The sequence below is a fragment of the Odontesthes bonariensis genome, chromosome 21 (assembly GCF_027942865.1).
Source record: "Odontesthes bonariensis isolate fOdoBon6 chromosome 21, fOdoBon6.hap1, whole genome shotgun sequence".
Lineage (NCBI taxonomy): Eukaryota > Metazoa > Chordata > Actinopteri > Atheriniformes > Atherinopsidae > Odontesthes > Odontesthes bonariensis.
In genome coordinates, this window is record NC_134526.1 from 2235640 (window position 1) to 2256995 (window position 21356).

A 21356-nucleotide genomic window follows, 5' to 3' on the forward strand; every position below is an offset into this window, starting at 1 on the left:
TGTTGTGTTCCATTGTGTAGCCCAGGTGGGAAAACACACATTAGATTATATTAGAGACCAATAAAAGAAGCGGGAGAGTATTTATTTTATGTTTACATCGGCAAAGTTTAATGTTCCTGTTGCATTTGAATGCACCGCACAGTTCGTATGACCCCACGTGGAGAGTGCCTCAACAGCCAATCAGGGGCTACGCAGGCCACGTTCAGCCTCTCAGCTCGGAGCTGAACTGCAGGCGTGCGATTTTTCCGTTATTTTCTGACCTTAACCAGAGAAGTAAAGCGCAGCTGCTTGTGAAGAGGACAGAAAAAGGAGAAAAATCCCGAGTTGCACTGAAAGAAAGTCAGAGCACATACCGATTGGAAGTCCGGAGCCGAGTGGCTACACAAAGGAGACAAGTAGTACTAGAGCCGCTGCTAGCTCCGATATCGGCGTACTTTGAAATACAGAGAGCAAGGGTGAGAAACTTGTCTTTTTAGCTGCTCTGAGGCTATTTTTCTGTTGTTTCTCAGTGTGCTAAAGAAAGTTGTGGTGATATAAAAGTCTATGAGAGTGAACTGAGGTTGTTGAGTCTTTTATTTTATGCCGATATATATAGACAGGGTTGGGGAGTAACGGATTACATGTAACGGCGTTACGGTAAAAGGATACAAAATAAAAGTAACTGTAATCCGTTACAGTACAAGCAAAAAAGATGTACTCAGATTACAGTTACATTCAGTGAGAATGGGGGTTACTTAACAGGATTACAATTTGTGCGAGGTTGCAGTGACAGAAGTACAGAGCGGCAGGGTCGGACTGGGGAAAAAAATCGGCCCTGGCAATTTTCCCCGGGACCAGCCCCCCCTCAGTATTAATTAGTATCTCCAATCTAATTAAATAAAAATAAAAAAACGAGCACAGACCGCTCATACAGTCAATGGCATGTACCCATAGAAAAAATACACACTCACACACACATCACACAACCTGACTATCGACTGCTAACAACCATGATCAGTAACCCACACAAACCCAGACACATAATGGCTCGGCGGCCAGCAATCGGATAAACCAATGAAGTGAATCAATCCTGTGAAAGAATGAAAACAAGTGAATGAAACGTGCACTCACCCATTATGAAGTTAACTCTGCCAGCCCCATACTCTTGCCCCTGCTCAGCCAACTCCTTGACGTCGGGTATGGTTGGTAACGTTACGGTGGCTAGCATTAGCAACGAGGCTGCTAGGCTTGCTAGATCGGTAAGCATTAGGCTACAGAAGAAAGCTAGTCTTTTTAGCTACGTTATATTATCATATTTCTTCTCGGCTATAAGTTAACCTTTGTTTACGGCCACTGGCCCTAACCTGACGCGCTAGCTGTCAAATCACCGGAAGTTTTCACCGGAAGTACTGGCGCACACACACAAGCAAGGGTGTGCAAAGAAAAATAAAATGTGATGTAAAAGTCTTACTTTGCTTATTTATTACTAAAGTAGAGCACTTCATTGTCATTGCACATGTATTAATGAAATGCAGTTTGGCATCTTATCAAGTGTAACGCGTGCAGATTGTATAGCATGCAGTATTTAGAGATAAAATGCAGTTATTTACAGCTAGTGTAAGGAAAGATGGTTAATAGATATGTGCAGAATAGATCAATTACCTAGAGAAATGCATGTATGTGCAGAGAATGTATAATGTAGTTATGGCAGTACAATGAAAAGAAAAATAGCATGGTATAAATAAATGTGATAAATACAGATGGAATCATGCAGATAATATACAGATTATCCTATACCATAAATAGGTAAAAGTAATCCAAAAGTAATCCAAAAGTAATTAGTTACATTACTTTTTTAAGTAATCCAAAAAGTTACACTACAATTACATTTTAAACAAGGTAACTTGTAACTGTAACAGATTACATTTTTAAAGTAACTTACCCAACACTGTATATAGACATATATTTAAGGGGAAGTTGTTTTGTTTTCCTAATGCCAATTTAAAGGGGAAAAGAAAGCAATTTGATATGTCATGATGAATGTAAAAGAATATTTTATTCTGTAGTATTTCAACTAATTGAAGGAATTGATTTAATTTCAACTGTAAGTTTAAAGCAGCTCAGAGGGTAATTTTTGGTGCAGTTTCTCTCGCATTAGTAGGCCGCTATTGTAGGAGTAATTAAGCACACTTCTTTGATACCTCTGAACAAACTCAATGTGTACTGTTATTGTATTTGCACATGGTTTATGATTTATATTTTGAATAATAATGGTTACCTTCCACAAGTGTTATTGAAACACTGTTCACATGAACAGTTAAATGTGAGTTCTTGAATGTTTAGTCCTCATATTTGATATACTTGAACATTGAATGTTGTACAACTAAAACTGAAGATTTGATAAGATTTATGTGAGGTTTGATGCAATATTCTGCATTTTAAACATTTAAACCTTAAACGATGCATCACAGAGTAGAGTGTAATAAATATGACCTTGTTTATAGGTCAGGTTTTTCTAGAGGACGGTGCAAATCCGGATCAGGACGAGATTCTGGTCGAGACCGGTGGCGAGCCAAGACTTGCGACGGAGATACACACGTACACACTCACATACATTCCCATGAACCTTTTAAAAAAAACAGGTGCACCTGCAACGAATTCTTATTTTTTAAGGGCCCTTTAAGAGTTAAAGATGAAAATAGCTTAGTGGGTAGGCCTGTGAGAGCCCAAAGACGGTGCAGGCCCGTAGGCACAGGGTGTTCTACAAAGTCTAAAAAGATGCATGTGGAGGCATTACAAAAATGTATATATTGAATTTGTATTTTTCATCGAAAATGTATACATTCTTTGAATACAATACTGCCTGAAACAGTTATCTACAGTCTCCGTTTCTTACTTTGAATTCCTCTCAAAAACGCAGGAAATGCCTTTTCAGAGGGTTGAATTTTCAAAATTTTTCGGGGGGGCATGCCCCCGGACCCCCCTAGAACAAAGTCCCAAATATATACAAAAAGAACCCCCCCAAGCAAAATCCTGCCTACGGGCCTGTTTCCATGGTAACAGCTGCAGAGATTCACTGAAACATGTTCCAACATGAACATAAACCCAGAATCTGAGGCAGAACCAGTTAGTTCAGTTCTGAGCAGCTTTAAAGTGAATATCTGCAGATGTTTCCATGGTAACAGCTGCAGAGATTCACTGAAACATGTTCCAACATGAACATAAACCCAGAATCTGAGGCAGAACCAGAGTTAGTTCAGTTCTGAGCAGCTTTAAAGTGAATATCTGCAGATGTTTCCATGGTAACAGCTGCAGAGATCCACTGAAAAATGTTCCAACATGAACATAAACCCAGAATCTGAGGCAGAACCAGAGTTAGTTCAGTTCTGAGCAGCTTTAAAGTGAATATCTGCAGATGTTTCCATGGTAACAGCTGCAGAGATCCACTGAAAAATGTTCCAACATGAACATAAACCCAGAATCTGAGGCAGAACCAGAGTTAGTTCAGTTCTGAGCAGCTTTAAAGTGAATATCTACAGATGTTTCCATGGTAACGGCTGCAGAGATTCACTGAAACATGTTCCAACATGAACATAAACCCAGAATCTGAGGCAGAACCAGAGTTAGTTCAGCTCTGAGCAGCTTTAAAGTGAATATCTGCAGATGTTTCCATGGTAACAGCTGCAGAGATTCACTGAAACATGTTCTAACAGCTCTTTGGGAATCACCTTGTTGCTGCAGAAATCCTGTTTTCTGTCTGTCACACTGTGTTATCTTTGCTGTTTCTCACACATGCAGCTAAAGAAATGGGAACAAATCTTAATTCCAGTCTGAAACCCACAAAGAGCTTCTAGATTATTCATTTCTGGTGGCATAAAACAGTTTAATCATTTCATTTATATTCATTGTTCCATAATTAGTCATTAGATTATATCTTATATTCCTTTTTTAAGCTTTAAATTGAATCTTATTTACTTTTTCTTGATGTTGAATAACACATAATTCTTATTATTGTCTGTTTTTTTCCTACTTTTCTACTTTTAGACGTGATAACATTCATTATTTTGGGATTAGGCTTTGTTTAAACTGAATTTCTTATATTAATTTGACTCTTTTGGTAACTGAAAGCAGTTTTAACGTAAATGTACAAAAAAGTTGAAACTATGAAGCTGTTTTTCACAGATGCAGCTAAAGAAATGGGAACAAATGATGTGTCTCTGTGACAGGCTGCTGGGAACAAAGTGCCTAAAGATCCAGTTTAAAACGGCTTCTTTGCTAAGTTATCTGTTATGTTATTGATTTTGTTTAGTGTTTTTTCTGTTTTATTTTGTTTTTTTTGTTTTATTTTGTGTTTTTTCTGTTTTATTTTCTGTTTTGTTTATTTTTATTTAGTGGTTTATTTTTATTTTATTTTTTTTCTGTTTTATTTATTTATTTATTTATTTTGTTTTATTTATTTTTTATTTTTTTATTTTTTAGTTTTTTTTTCTGTTTTATTTAGTGTTTTTTCTGTTTTAAGTTGTCTGTTCTGTGTGGACCCAACAATGGTTCATCCCTTGAGTTAGGAGCCTTTTTCCTGCCTGAATGGTTCACAGCTCAGAGTTAAGTGGCTGAACAAAGAAAAAACACATTCCTCTGAAGATGCTCAGGTACAAGGACTGGACTGAAAATGAGGGAAGAAGCAGAAAATGTCCAAAGAGAAACTGTGAGAGAGCTTCAGGAAGCTGCAGAACTGCTGATCAGGACTGTTTGTACAGAACTGGATCAGAAAGTTAACAGTTAATAACTGCACCGCCTCTTGTTGGCAGTAACTCTCAGCCTGAAACATGTCTTCAGGGTCCAGCTGACTTTCTGTCCCCATGACAACATGAACCCGGGTGTCAGGTTCCATGTTTCATGCATTTCTGCTCCTGACTCACTGAGCCTCCACTCTGGAATGAGCCACACCTGGAGCAGACCTTTTTATTCTTTAAAGCCCAGCCAACTAGCCGGACTACTATGTTCATACATGATGCTGCTGATATGGGATGTCACGCAGCTTCATGTCAGAAGAGGCGAACTGTCCCTTTAACATGTGAACAGCGATAGGTGTGGCCTGGCAGGCTGCTGCAGTCAGAGAGGACAGGAAATCCCAAGATTCCTGTTCACTCTCTTTAAAAAGGCCCAGCTATATCATTTATTTTAATACATATATATATATGAAAAGAGGAAGTTTCAAGGTTTTTAATGGCGTCACTTGTATGTTTGAGTGAGAGAAAGTCCCAGAGTTACAGATGTGTTTCTGGAGAAGTGTCAGAGTGTTAAGCCCCTCCCTTTAATCCGAGAACCGAAAGTGAACTTCAGAGTTTGGGAGTGTTTGCGGCACCTCTGCTCTGACCGGCTCCATCTCACGGTGAGTCCGGTTCTGTGTGACAGAAGGAGACCCTCCGACACACTGGACCCCCGGACCTGTTACCTGAGCTGCGCCAGAGGTGCGAACAGCTGGAGATATTTCTACATCCGGCCGTGAACGGCTCGGACCTGCAGACGGCCGGATTCCCTTTCAGCCTTTTACTGGATACTCCACTCAGAGGGGCTTCTGACACTCAGGTGAAGGCACTTTTAAGTTGGATATTCCTAAAACAGGGATATTTAAAGCAGAGATAAGGTACTGTGTTTAAAGTTATTGAAAATTATGAACAGATGTAAAAATGTAAAAATAAAAGATGTATTTCAAGCAGCCAGTGTAGTTACATAATCCCAAACTGATTTGGAGTCAATTGAAATCATGACCTGGAAGCTATTGAGCTAAAATGCTAATATTTACAATTCAATTCAATTCAATTCATTTTTATTTATATAGCGCCAAATACAACAAATGTCATCTCAAGGCACTTAGATAGTAAGTCCAATTCAAGCCAATTGGAATTCAATTAATTAATAATAATAATAATAATTCATAAAATAATCAAATTCGTTCATATAGAGCCAATTCAAAAACAATTTCCTAGCTAAGAAAACCAACAGATTGCACTGAAAACGTTTTGTTTTTCGGTCCAATCTCCCGGCCTGAGCGTGCCTGAGGCGACTGTGGAGAGAAACGACTCCCTTTTAACAGGAAGAAACCTCTGGCAGAACCAGACTCAGGAAGGGTGGCCACCCGCCTCCACCAGCTGGGGTTTGAGAAGACAGAAAGGGGGGGAGGGGGGGAAGGGGGCCGCGGCTGCGGCGGCACTGTAACACCATTCAAAGGATATCTGTTGGAACAGGGAAACACGAGTTAATGACCACAATAATATCACATATACATAAAGAGAGTAAAGTGAGGAAAGGTGTGACAGATGAGGCCCCCCAGCAGTCTAGGCCTATAGCAGCTTAACTATGGGATGTTTCAGGATTACCTGAGCCATCCCTATTCAAGGTAAACACAAGAAACTTGTGCTAACGAAAAAATAAATAAATAAATAAATAAAGGACCAGACTCAGTGAGTAATTCCCTATACTCCCTATATAGATCTGCTCCTCACACCACAACAACCATCTTTTTACAGCCACAAACTACCTCAGCCTCTCACCAACCGCACACCAGTCACAGCGGGGTGGGGATGCAAACCCTGGTTCGGGTAGGGGGAGAAATAAAAGAGGTAAGATAAGCGGGAATGGGATTCAAACCCTGGTTCGGGTAGGGGGTAATGAAAGTATAGAGGGTGCCAGAGGTGGAGGCAGAACAAGACACACTAGCAGACACACTATCAGATTCAACAGACCTAACTATAAGCTTTATAAAAAAGGAAAGTTTTAAGCCTGGTCTTAAAAGTGGAAAGGGTGTCTGCTTCCCGGACATTTACTGGCAGCTGGTTCCACAGAGAGGGGCCTGATAACTGAAGGCTCTGCCTCCCATTCTACTTTTAGAAACTCTGGGAACCTCAAGTAAACCTGCAGTTTGGGAACGAAGTGCTCTGTTAGGAAAATATCTTACAATGAGATCTTTAAGATATGATGGAGCTCGGTCATTAAGAGCTTTATATGTGAGGAGAAGAATCTTAAATTCTATTCTTAATTTAACAGGGAGCCAAGGAAGAGAAGCTAAAACTGGAGAAATATGATCTCTCCTGTTAGTTCTCATCAAAACTCTGGCTGCAGCATTTTGGATCAACTGAAGGCTTTTCAGAGAATATGTGGGACAGCCCAATAATAAAGAATTACAGTAGTCCAATCTTGAAGTAACAAATGCATGGACTAGTTTTTCTGCATCACTCTGAGACAAGATGTTCCTGATTTTAACAATATTACGAAGATGAAAGAAGGCAGTCCTAGAAACCTGTTTTATATGCGAGTCAAATGATAAGTTCTGGTCAAAAATAACTCCAAGGTTCCTCACTGTAGAACTAGAAGCCAAGGAAATACCATCTAGAGTAACTATATAGCTAGACAATTTCTCCCTGAAACGCTCAGGTCCAAAGATAACAACTTCAGTTTTGTCTGAATTTAGCAGCAGACAGTTCTGAGTCATCCAGGTCTTTATGTCTTTAAGACATGCTTGTAGTTTGACCAACCTATTGGGTTCATCTGGTTTTATAGATAAGTACAGCTGAGTATCGTCAGCATAGCAATGGAAATTTATGCCATGCTGTCTAATAATGTTACCTAATGGAAGCATGTATAAAGTGAAAAGAATCGGTCCAAGCACAGAACCCTGAGGAACTCCATGACTTACTCTGGTGTGTGAGGAAGATTCTTCATTTACAAGAACAAACTGAAATCTATCAGATAAATATGACTTAAACCAGCCTAATGCAGTTCCTTTAATCCCAATAACATGTTCAAGTCTGTGTAATAAGATACTGTGATCGACCGTATCAAATGCAGCACTGAGATCCAACAGGACAAGCACAGACACAAGTCCGCTATCAGAGGCTAAGAGGAGATCATTGGTAACTTTCAGCAGTGCAGTTTCTGTGCTATGATGCACTCTGAATCCTGACTGAAACTCTTCAAACAGATTATTTCTGTGTAAATGATCACAAAGCTGAGCTGCAACTATTTTTTCAAGAACTTTAGACATAAAAAGGGAGATTGGATATAGGTCTATAATTAGCTAACACTTCTGAATCAAGAGTAGGTTTTTTAAGTAAAGGTTTAATTACAGCAACCTTAAAAGTCTGAGGTACATATCCTGTCAACAAAGACAGATTGATCAAATCCAATATGGAAGTGTCAATTAAGGGGAAAACCTCCTTGAACAGTCTGGTTGGGATTGGGTCTAAAACACAAGTTGATGGTTTAGAAGAGACTATTGCTGTTGTTAGTTCAGAGAGATCAACTGGGCAGAAGCCGTCTAAATACAAATCAGGTTCTAAAGATACTTCTAAAGCTGCTGTACTTGATGATACATCACTGATAATAGTGGGAAGGACTCCATCAATCTTCTCTCTGATAGAAACAATTTTATTAATAAAGAAGCTCATGAAATCATCACTGCTGAGAGTTAAAGGAATAACTGGCTCAGCAGAGCTCGGACTCTTTGTCAGACTGGCTACAGCGCTGAAGAGAAACCTGGGATTGTTCTTATTCTCTTCTATCAATGATGTAATAAGCAGTTCTAGCTTTACGAAGGGCTTTCTTATACATTGTTAAACTATCTTTCCAGACTAACTGAGACTCTTCTAAATTAGAGGAACGCCACTGTCTCTCCAGCTTTCTTGCAGTCTGCTTTAAAGCACGCAGCTGTGAATTATACCAAGGAGCCAGCCTCTTCTGACTGATTACCTTCCTTTTCAGAGGGGCAACATTGTCCAGTGCTGTACGCATTGAAACTATAGTGCTGTCAACAAGAGAGTCAAGTGCTGCTGGAGTAAAGTTTAGGTAGTCGTCCTCTGTCATATCTGCACATGGCAGTGAAGAAAAGGATGATGGAATTAATTCTTTAAATCTGGTTACAGCATCCTCTGATAAACACCTTCTATATGTAAATTTCTTCTCAGAAACTGTATAGTCAAGTAATGTAAACTCAAAGGTTATCAGAAAATGGTCAGATAAGACAGGGTTATGAGGGAACACTGTTAACTGTTCACTCTCAATGCCATAAGTCAGCACAAGATCAAGGGTGTGATTAAGGCAGTGAGTCGGTCTGTGAACACTCTGAGAAAATCCAATAGAGTCCAATATAGAATTAAAGTTCATATTCAGGCTATCATTTTCAACATCTACATGAATATTAAAGTCACCCACTACAATGACTTTATCTGTACTCAGCACTAACTGGGATAAAAACTCTGAGAATTCAGACAGAAACTCAGAATAAGGGCCAGGTGGACGATACACAACAACAAACACAAGAGGTTTCTGGGATTTCCACTTTGCGTGGGAAAAACTGAGAATCAGAGATTCAAAAGAGCTGAAACTAATCTTGGGTCTGGGACTGATGAGTAACCCTGATCTGAAGATAGCTGCTACTCCTCCTCCTCTGCCTGTGGTTCGAGGAACGTGAACATTTAAACAGTCAGAGGGAGTTGCTTCATTAATGCTAACATGATCCTCCTGTTTCAGCCAGGTTTCTGTAAGACTAAATATATCAATATGATGATCACAAATCAACTCATTCACTAACAGAGACTTCGAAAGGACAGATCTGATATTCAGCAAAGCACATTTAATAGTTTGATGTTTTTGTTCAGTTAAAGTTTTTGTTTTAATAATTTCTTTTTGCACAAGAGGATTTGCTCCTTTTGTGTTAATCGATTGGGGGGGTAGCAGCAGGTGGGAAGCTGCAGAGAAGTGTGTAAGACTACAACTCTGCATCCTGCTCTGAGCCCTGGGTTGTCATGTTTTAGGGTGGCAAATAAATTCGTCCATATTTCTAGAAATGAGAGCTGCTCCTTCCAAAGTGGGATGGATGCCGTCTCTCCTCATCAGACCAGGTTTTCTCCAGAAAGATTGCCAATTATCTATGTAGCCCACGTTGTTTGCTGGACACCATCTAGACAACCAGCGATTGTAGGACGACATGCGGCTAAACATGTCATCACTGGTCAGATTTGGCAGGGGTCCAGAGAAAACTACGGAGTCCGACATTGTTTTGGCAAAATTACACACCGATGCAACATTAATTTTAGTGACCTCCGATTGGCGTAACCGGGTGTCATTAACGCCGACGTGAATAACTATTTTACCGTATTTACGTTTATCCTTAGCCAGCAGTTTTAAATAGGATTCTATGTCGCCCGCTCTGGCCCCTGGAATGCATTTGACTATGGCCGCTGGTGTGTCTAATGCCACGTTTCTGACTATAGAGCTGCCAATTACCAGGGTTTTGTCCTCAGCGGGTGTGTCGCTGAGTGGGGAAAATCTGTTAGAAGCGTGGACAGGTCGATGGTGAACAACGGGCTTTACTTTAGAGCTATGCCTCTTCCTGACAGTCACCCAGCCACGATGTGATCCCGGCTGCTCGGGTTCTGCTAGGGGGAGGCTAATTGAGCTAGCTACGCTAGGTGGCTCCACACTGGCTAAAGGGACCTGGCTCGCTATCGGTTGATTTTCAACAGTGCAGAGCCGAGCTTCCAATTCAGATAACCTCGCCTCCAAAACTACAAAAAGACTACATTTGTTACATGTACCATTATCGCTAAAGGAGGCCGAGGAGTAACTAAACATCTGACACACGGAGCAGGTGAAAGCAGGAGGAGGAAGAGAACCGGTAGCCATGCTACGCTAGAGAACCAGACACACCGTTAAAAAGTGAAAATAAAGATTGAAGATCTGTAGGAGTGTGTTAGAACAGAACGGTAAGCTATAGAGTTTAACAATGCAAAATTGTGTAAGTTATAGATAGAAATAAAGTGATTATCAGTACTCCAAGCGGAGCAAGAAATTCCACAGTGCACAAGCAAGGTAACAGGAAGTGATGCAACACGTCTTACCGCAAAGATGACTTACATGTAAAAATTAATCAAAATTATGAACAGATGTAAAAAACAGATGTTTTAAGAGTAACCTGGCCAAGTTTGAAGCTTGTAGCATTAAATCTGTAGGAGGAGTTCGATAAAATACGAGTTGTAGAAAAAAAAGACTTTTCCAACCACCAGCAGGTGCCGCTATAGGTGGATGTCACTATGATAATATGTACGCGTTCAGGCTGGGTCCAGAATTCACTGTATGAAGTTTGGGACAGATTGGATAATGTATGTGGGAGTTATAAGCGACTTAATTTTTTGTGTCGAGTGATGGCGAGTCATCAAACTTTGAGGCGTCGCCACGGCCACGCCCTTTATGTTTTGAAAAAGTTTCTCCAGGAATTTTCCCCCCCATGTCTTAAGAGTAACCTGGCCAAGTTTGAAGTCTGTAGCATTAAATCTGTAGGACAAGTTCGATCTTATGCAAGGCGTGGAATCGGTCAAAAATGGCACGAAAACTCACTTTCCATCCAAAATGGCCGCCTTCCTGTGGACGTGGGACCATGGCAGCATGAGGCATTTTTGTGCGTTTGGGCATGATGAATGAGTGTACCGAATTTCGTCATCCCACGCGAAACTAACCCCATTGCGGGGACCATTTTTAAGCATCGTAGGGGGCGCTACAGAGTCAATGAGCGACTCCCAAAAATATAAAGTTTAGATTCTTTCATGTCGTCGACTGGCAGGTGGCGCTTGCAAAATTTCATGAGTTTTTGAGCACCTTTTGCAAAGAATCGGATGAAGAAGAATAATAAACCTGCTCGGTCCCTATTGTATCTGTAAGGTTTATATAGAAAACAAAGTATATGCTATATTCTACATGATTTTTTATGAATTTTTATGCTGTAGAGTTGTGAATTTATTTTATCAATGGAGAAATTGAGCAGCCTTGCTTTGTTGTCTACAGTAGTAGATCAACCCTCATCTTACTTTGAAGCTCCCAGATCAAGGAAGTGACGTCGACGCAGCTTTAGCAGCAGAAAAGCTATCAGGCTTGTGTTGATGATAATAATAAACTCCTGGACTATGTACAAACTTCAAAATGCATCGTTTTGTGAGTACAGACCATATTTGTACTACTGTAGAAGTTTGGTGTCATGGCATGTGATTTTAGTGTGGTAATTTTGGAGATACTGCCAGGATCCGTTAGCGCTTGTACGAAGCTATTCGGGATAACTCAGTAACTCAGCTGATGTTCAGCCAATATCAGAAAAACTTCGGGTGGGCTACTTGGCTGGATGTCACGGTTCAAATGACCCCAGGGTGAATCTACTCCGAACTGTCACTTTAACCGTTACTAACAGCAGGTTTGACAATGAGGCAAATGGCGAACATGATAGGCAGTGTTTGTTAGTTAGTTACCTGCAGTGTTAGCCGAGGACATGCTAACGTTGCTAACGTTGCTGGGTTCAGATTCACCAACGTTAATCATTCATTCATAGTTATTGCATGTTGGTAGTATTTCCTCCCTTTGGTGAAATATTCACTTTGCATGTTGCCCTGTTGTCGTCTTTTTTAGGGATGTGTAATCAAACTTTCGAGCGTTTGTACCGCTCGGGCGCCATGTTTACTGCTGGCTGCTGGCTGCGCTGGACTCGTCACGCAACGCTGCGTGGTGACGCCATTCGCGCCCACTGGAATCGATAAGAGAATCGTTTGCAAAATCACCAAACGATTCCAAGGAATTGAAACACTGGGAACCGGTTCTCAACAAGAAACGGTTTTCGATTCCCATCCCCAATTACAACCATTGTCTGCTCCTGAAATTACATCATCGTTCTCCCTACAAAACTCATTAAGCCATGCTTCATTAAACTGTATATCTTTATAATGTGCATTAATGTTTTTTAAACACTGCAATGCTTGCCTAACACGCATCATGTCCACAAATTCATACTCGTAATGACCCTTGTAAGTTAACTTACGCTTCAGCTTCACAGGCAACAAAGACCCCTCCATATTGGAACAGGGTAACAAATTATTCGTTTGAACAATGTTTGCTGGAACACATGTCACTGGGCCATGTACTCCATTTTGTCCACCTTTGGGCAAAGCTAACATCTTCATAAATGGTATATGTAGCGCGATCAAATGCTGCTCTAAACTATTCAAACAGGCCAGTTCTGCTGGAATGGGACACACAGTCAAATTGTTCCCTGCAGATTCAGCCGGTTCCTGTCCTCTTAGTATCTTACAGGTGTAACAGATCGAAAGCTTCCCTCTAGGTGCGTCAACCAAGTGACACGGCATCTCACAACTGGCATCACATTTGTGCAGATAATGGTCAGTTATGCACTTTGCGGGTACAGCAGCTACAACTCCGGTCTTATTATAATCTGCCCTTTTACAGGTTAAAACCTGATGTTTAAACAGCAACCTGTGGCAAACACAACACACAAAATCTGGTCCATCTCTCACTTTATCTAAAAACTGCTGCATAACAAAGTCAAATTGCAGGCGCTTTTCTTTCAGCTGCTGCCTATTCAGCTTCATACCTGCTGCAACACGCTGTTTATATTCAACATTTGCATACTGTGTTCTGCTCATCTCCTTCTTCTTGGCTTGATACGTGACATTAGTCCTGTACGTGGTCTTATTCATTTCCTTCTTCTTGGCTTGATACGTGACATTAGTCCTGTACATGGTCTTATTCATTTCCTTCTTCTTGGCTTGATACGTGACATTAGTCCTGTACATGTTCTTATTCATTTCCTTCTTCTTGGCTTGATACGTGACATTAGTCCTGTACGTGGTCTTATTCATTTCCTTCTTCTTGGCTTGATACGTGACATTAGTCCTGTACGTGGTCTTATTCATTTCCTTCTTCTTGGCTTGATACGTGACATTAGTCCTGCACATGTTCTATTCATTTCCTTGACACTCTGTCTATGTAACCTATATTTCAATTTACTCATAGCCTTGTGCTTTTCCTTATACAAACTATTTTGAGCATAATTTCTTTTACTTCTTTCCTTCTGGCTTTCCTTCCATCAAAGCTTTCCTGTATATGTAAACACTCTTTGTCTTGCCTGTTCTGCAGGTTGCTCGTTATACACACACGGTGTTTGGTGTCTGAAATTGTATCCATCACATGTCTGCACTTTACAATAACCATAACACGCCTGTGTTTCAAGCTGTTGAACACACACTACGTTTTCATAATGGTTACCATTGCAATTCTTTACATAAACTGCCTGTTTGGAGAATTGATGTTTGTGACAACCATATTCAAGCCAACGGTCATTGTGAAGAATCTTAAATTCTGTTCTGAATTTAACAGGGAGCCAATCCTGAAGTAACAGATGCACGGAGCAGTTTTTCTGCATCACTCTGAGACAAGATGTTCCTGATTTTAACAATATTACGAAGATGAAAGAAGGCAGTCCTAGAAACCTGTTTTATATGCGAGTCAAATGATAAGTTCTGGTCAAAAAAGGTTTACATTATTCCACTATTTTATTTTCACCATCAAACTGTTCAACCAGGATTTCTGCAACTGGCTTTTGCCTAAACTATATTTTGCTTTAAAAATGTGAACAGAGATTTGTTCCAACCTTTTCACACTGATAAACACTCCTTTGCACTATTTCCTACCACTGAACCCTTGTATGATCTTCACTTTTGGGACCCTCTGGTGTCCCTCAGAACAAATTGACCCGGGACATATTTGGGGCTTTAAAACAATTTTAACAATACATTTTATTTCATAACCCATTAACATATTGTCTTTATCTCAATTTCAAACAACTGAGATGATTATATATGTTTAATGAATACAATCAGTCTCCACTAGAACACAATTAACAATGGAAATGTGTCTACTCTTTTTGCCATAAGCAGGCACGTGCAGTGGGAGGGCCAGAGGGTGCACCTGCCCCTTTGGTCCTTTATGCCCCAGAGGGTGCTGGAGCACCTGCCCCTTTGGTCCTTTATGCCCCAGAGGGTGCTGGAGCACCTGCCCCTTTGGTCCTTTATGCCCCAGAGGGTGCTGGAGCACCTGCCCCTTTGGTCCTTTATGCCCCAGAGTACCCTTTTGCCAAAAGTTTTTATTTTTTTACAAGTGTGTGTGAGGATGTCTGTCTGTGTGGCCCAAAATAATAATGATACTACAAAATAATAATAATTTAGATCTACCCTCGGTCAATCACATAATCCACAGAAACTTGCCCTGCAGCTCACAATGCTAAGCTGCTACAGACAGAGAGACCACGACTGATGATCTGATAAATAGGTTTTGCAGCAATATTTGTTTGTTCACGCCACGGTGTATTCTTGCAAGATGACTGACAAAGTTAGTGAAGAGAGCAGCATCCTGTGTGTGTGCGTCTGACTCTGCAAACACTCTCATAAGTTATAGCCGCTAATTAAGCACACACAGCATGCTGAGGGAGAAAAGTATTTCTGTATTCCTGTATGTATGGAATCTTTTTGTTTCTATAGATTTATTTTGTCATAGGCAAAGTGCATTGGAGAGATGTATAATTTTACTATCAAGTGAGTTGCAATGTTTTTCCTACATGTATGTTTATAGAGTTAGCGCCACCTGTTGGTGCTTGGAAAATTCTTTTTTTCTCAACAATTCGTGTTTGATCGAACTCGTCCTACAGATTTAATGGTAACAGCTCCAAACTCTCCAAACTCTGAACGGTGTGGGCGTGGCCAAGCGGTGAAAATCTTGTGATGGCGTTTGTGATTTGAAAGCCTTATCATCATCTCAAGGTCATGAAACTTGGCACACATGTTGGAGCCATTTTGCCTATTTTGTGTTTGATAAACTTTTTGACTTATTATTTGTATATTTTGGTTATGGAATGATGGTATTTATGTTTATGAAGTTTGATCTGGTAATTATGGATTATTTATTTTGTTGTTGGACTGTCTTGCTTGGGCCGCTCTGTTTGGCCTCCGAAATAGAGCCCTTTTTGTTTGTATACTTTGAGTTAATGAAACCTTTTGTTTGGTTTGAATGTGAACAAATAAATAGACTTTATTTTTCTACAACGCGCGTTGGACGAAGTTTTATCCGCTCAGAAGAGACAGCTGCGAAGCTGCCCCTACATCCACCCTGACGACTTCATACGTATGTAAAGGGTATCCTGTGTGGGCGGAGCAAAATGGCTCAGTGGCGCCCCCTAGAAATTTTAAAAAACCCCTCCGCATTGGGGTTATTATGTGCTCGTACGTACGCAGAGGGTATCGTGCGTGTGGGCAGAGCTGCAGCTCCAGCGTCCAGCGCATGCCCAACATGCGCACATCCCAACGTACGCACACCTCGGTCCCGCTCACAGCTGCTTGCAGCTTTCTAGTTATCATTAGGGACCGAGCAGTGAAACTGCAAGGACCCTATTGTATCTGTAAGGTTTATTTTTCTCCTCCGTTATTCTTATTCTTTGCAAAAGGTGCTGGAAAACGCATGAAATTTTGCGAGCGCCACCTGCCAGTCGACGACATGAAAGAATCTAAACTTTATATTTTTGGGAGTCGCTCATTGACTCTGTAGCGCCCCCTTTAATGCTTAAAAATTGTCCCCTTAATAGGATTACTTTCGCGTGGGATGACGAAATTCGGTACACTCATTCATCATGCCCAGACGCAAAAAAAAGTCTCATGCCGCCAATGTGCCACGTCCACAGGAAGGCGGCCATTTTGGATGGAAAGTGCGTTTTCGTGCCATTTTTTACCGATTCCACGCCTTGCACAACATCGAACTTGTCCTACAGATTTCATGCTACAGACTTCAAACTTGGCCAGGTTACTCTTAAGACATGGGGGGAAAGAATCATGGAGAAACTTTTTCAAACCTCAAAGGGCGTGGCCGTGGCGACGCCTCAAATTTATGACTCGCCATGAAAAATTAAGTCACTCATAACTTCCACATACATTATCCAATCTGTCCCAAACTTCATACGGTGATTGCTGGACCCAGCCTGAACGCGCACATATAACATAGTGACATCCACCTATAGCGCCACCTGCTGGTGGCGCTATACCCTTTACGTACATACGAGGTCGTCAGGGTGGACGTGTGTGCCAAGTTTCATGACTTGGCGATGATGATAAGGCTTTAAAATCACAAACGCCATGACACGATTTTCACCGCCTGGCCACGCCCACACCGTTCAGAGTTTGGAAAAGTTTCTGTGGGAGATCACATTTCATGAGCGTCACAGATACTCCACTCAAAGGGAAGGTACGTTTGAGGGCTTTTAGCAGGGGAGGGAGGGCGGCCATTACTGAATATACTGAGTTTCTGCTCTGCTTTCAGCTTCACTCGGAGACTAAATGGCTTCCAGGTCAGAGGAGGATCTCCGCTGTTCGGTCTGTCATGACATCTTCAGATATCCAGTTCTTCTGTCATGTAGCCACAGCTTCTGTAGAGACTGTCTGAGCAGCTGGTGGAGGGAGAAGCAAACACAAGAGTGTCCAGTTTGTAGGAAAAGATCTGTGACAGAACCACCTGTTAACCTGGCGTTGAAGAATCTGTGTGAGTCCTTCGTACAGGACAGAGCTCACAGAGCTTCAGAGGCTCTCTGCAGTCTGCACTCTGAGAAGCTCAAACTCTTCTGTCTGGACCATCAGCAGCCGGTGTGTCACATCTGCAGAGATTCAGAAAAACACTCCAACCACAGGTTCAGACCCATCGATGAAGCTGCACAGCAACACAGGAAGGACCTTCAGAAATCTCTGAAACCCTTAAAGGAGAAACTGGAGCTCCAGAAGAAAGTTAAAGAGAAGTTTGATCAGACAGCAGAACACATGAAGGCCCAGGCCCGACACACAGAGAGGCAGATTAAGGAGCAGTTTGAGAAGCTTCGGCAGTTTTTAGCAGAGGAAGAGGAGGCCAGGCTGGCTGCACTGAGGGAGGAAGAGCAGCAGAAGAGTGGGATGATGAAGGAGAAGATGGAGGCTCTGAGCAGAGAGATGGCAGCTCTGTCAGACACAGTCAGAGCCACAGAGGAGGAGCTGAGAGCTGAAGGCGTCTCATTCCTGAACCGCTACCAGGCTGCAGTGCAAAGAGTCCAGCGCTGCCCCCTGCTGGATGGTCCACAGCTGCCTGCAGGAGCTCTGATAGACCAGGCCAAACACCTGGGCAACCTGGCCTTCAACATCTGGAACAAGATGAAGGACACGGTCTGCTACACTCCCCTGATTCTGGACCCAAACACTGCTCGTTCATATCTCATCCTGTCTGAGGATCTGACCGCTGTGAGAGGAGGAGGGAAACAGCAGCTTCCTGATAATCCAGAGAGGTTTGATTATCACAGGTCTGTTCTGAGTTCTGAGGGCTTTAACTCAGGGACTCACAGCTGGGGGGTCGATGTTGGAGATGGAACATGTTGGGAGTTGGGTGTGTTAGCAGAGTCCGCTCAGAGAAAAGGACCGCTGCTGCCTAAAGTTTGGTTTATCCGGTTCTATGAAGGTAAATACTCAGCATGGTCACCAGCAGGTTCCTCCATTGTTCTCTCAGAACAGAAGAAGAAGCTCCGGAGGATCAGAGTGAATCTGGACTGGGACAGAGGAAAGCTGTCGTTCTCTGACCTGGATACTAACACACACATTCACAGCTTCACACACACCTTCACTGAGAGGATGTTTCCATACATTAACCCCACATCCCCAGTGCAGATATTACCTGGAAAGGTGTCTGTGACCCTGCAGAGCGTTCAGAGAGATGTGTAATAAGTAGGGCTGGGCAAAGATTAAAATGTTTAATCTAATTAATCACATGATTTCCCTGATTAATCACGATTAATCGCATTTGTACGCAGAATCCAAAAATGAATCCAAAAGTAGTGTATAGCTTTTAGCATTTAGCTTTATTTTAAATGTGCTGCCATATGAATGAAAGTGCCATAACATTTGTTGTGCAAACACACTTTTAACATCAGCATCTTTCTGTAGTTTTTATGTAGAAGCCTCGCTCCACTGTCTGTTTCCTTGAATGACTTGCTGCTATCAGTGTTTTGCCTTTAAGTGATATTTTAGACTGGAACTACTACACTGAGAAGACAATTCAACTTGGCAGTGTTTCGTTGTTGGCGTTAAATGATAAGGAGTTAACTCGCCCAGCCCTAGTAATAACTAAACTGATGTAGTTTCTCTGTTAAAGTCACAGAACAACTTAAACTGGGACACATTACTGCACAGCTCTGTGTTTCTCTGTTTCACTTCTCGCTGTTTCTTTGAGTTATTTTCCACTTTCACAGTTAATTCTGTTCATTCTTCATGTGAAATAATCCCCTCAGTTGGTCAGCCAGGGATGTTGAGCCTCAGCTGGACTCCATGTGGCGCCTGATGCATCCACGGCTCTGAGCACCGTCCTCTGCTGTTTAGGTTTAGTAATACTGAGGTTCAGGCCCTGTTTGAATCTATCTGTTGTGTTCTCTTTGTGCTGTTTCACTGACGCAGAATTTGATCCGTTCCATGAACATTTAGAGAATTCGACCACGTTTCCGTGGTCATTTCACTCAGTGAGCATCTATGCTCGCTGCGTAGCCATGGTGATGGACTCAGAGGCTTAAATTCTCCCTGATTATGCTTTATTGCACTTATGTTTTACTTTTAATGTTTTACATTTAATTCACTTTTAAATGAATTAATGAATGATTATTTTTAATGTTTTTTTTATTTTTTATTTCTTTTTAATGATTTTATTGCCTTTTTGTGATTTTATGTAGCTGTAAAGCACTTTGAATTACCTTATGTACGAATTGTGCTCTATAAATAAAACTGCCTTGCCTTTATATTGAACTTGTATCGACCTTTGTTCTAATTGCATGTAATAAAAGTAAGTGAACATAACAAAGTGTAATAGTCTTAAAGTCAGTTGAACTCTGAACGTGTTGCAGGTCTGAAAGATTAAATTAAGCTGAAAAACATGAAATATTTTGGGTTCTTACTGCCTCCAATTAAATTAAAGACCCACTTGTAATTCTAGATCTTTTCTCTTCACATAAAGCTGTTTTAAATATGGAAAGCTAACAGTTGATTTTTTTTACTTTCAAGTTCAGCTTTACAGGTTTTATAGATATATAAAATATATATATCTATATCTATTTGATATATATCTATATCAAATAGATATAGATATATATCAAATAGATATATAAATATATAGATATAGAGTTCAGAATAACTAATCAGGTTTACGGTGTGGGATGTGCTCCACCTGCCTCTGATGTGTGAACACACTGCTGCACCTCTGTGCTCCGCCTGCAGGGGGCAGTGTGGTGCCGCCGCACTCTGCAACCATCACAGCGCGTGAACAAACCCACACTCAGTCCTCAGCCTGCGTTGCATTCCAAATTTATTGTTGCATCGTACATAAAACACCTGATAGAAATGTAGGAACACCTGTAAAGCACAAGATCCGTGTAAACAACGATATCGTATCGAAAGCCACATTCGTACATTCAGTCGTGCATAAAAGACCAAAAACACTGTAAACAGAAGAATCTTGAACCTGAATGTTTCATCATGTCTCACTTCAACACTTGTATAGAAAACAGGCAGGGGAGTATAGAGATATAAAGAAGTATACCAACATATTGCATCATGCAACAACGAGGAAGAACCACTTGTTTTGATATATCATCATCAACAGGATGCACTTTGTTTTTTCACAGTCTCACTGAGCAGTGCAGCAGAAACATGATGCAGCGTCTTACAAAGCAGACGCGGGAGCCTCGGAGACCTCAACAATGACAACTGAAGCTGCTGAGTGGTTTTTTTAACATCCCAAAAGAGCTGCAAAGCTTCTTCAGGCACTGCCGGATTCTGCAGAATCGTGAATGAATGGTGGAAATCACAGGAGCCCCCCCCGACCGTTTCTCCTCTGTTTTAACATACATTTATATTTACTGGGACTCACACATGCTGGTCATTACAGAACATTGTCCCAAACCTCACAGAGTACAACTAGAAACGTATTAAAAGAGAGTTTTTTGGTGAGTTTTATGTATTTGGATCAAACAGCCCTGTTCCTGTGGTGCAGCACGACGAGACTAAAGTCAGACGACTGAGACGCCGGTGGAGCTTTATCCTCGCTGGAGGCAGCGACTGATCCCACCAACGATAAGGTGGTGCGTTTAAATCAGATGATGGGTGGAGACAAGATACCTCAATAATCCAACATGGCCGCCCTGAACATGAAAAGTGGTGACAGCTGCAGTAATAAACTGTTTATGAGCATTTATTTCAGCTTATTTCTCGTTGAATCGGTCTCACATTTCAAGCCTCTATGTAATTGATATGTTTGCACTGTTATTAGCTTGTATTGCTCATAAAAGCTAACAGAGGTTTGAGCTGGGAGAGCAACACACATGAGGTGTCTGCAGTCCAAATTACTACTTTTACTTTTGTAAATATTTGGAGCCAGGCCATGGGGTGGTGGCCGGGTCTGTGCCCATGGGGCTCGGTCGGGATCCAGGTCTCTGTTAGAGACCA

The 21356-nt window shown here is 41.4% G+C and overlaps 2 protein-coding genes across 2 annotated transcripts in view; both read left to right on the forward strand.

The window, feature by feature from the left end:
• The first annotated feature begins 264 nt into the window (after positions 1-264).
• Positions 265-21356, forward strand: part of LOC142370785 (NLR family CARD domain-containing protein 3-like) — a 390613-nt gene continuing 369521 nt past the window's right edge. The window contains exons 1-2 of the mRNA XM_075453260.1: positions 265-455; positions 2484-2577. The gene's annotated coding sequence lies outside the window, so the exon portion shown is untranslated. The remainder of the gene's footprint in view (positions 456-2483; positions 2578-21356) is intronic.
• LOC142371223 (E3 ubiquitin-protein ligase TRIM35-like) lies at positions 5090-19584 on the forward strand. The gene is made up of 2 exons (XM_075453840.1): positions 5090-5568; positions 17176-19584. The coding sequence occupies exon 2, from the start codon at positions 17193-17195 to the stop codon at positions 18588-18590; it is 1398 nt and encodes a 465-aa protein (XP_075309955.1). The 5' UTR covers positions 5090-5568; positions 17176-17192; the 3' UTR covers positions 18591-19584.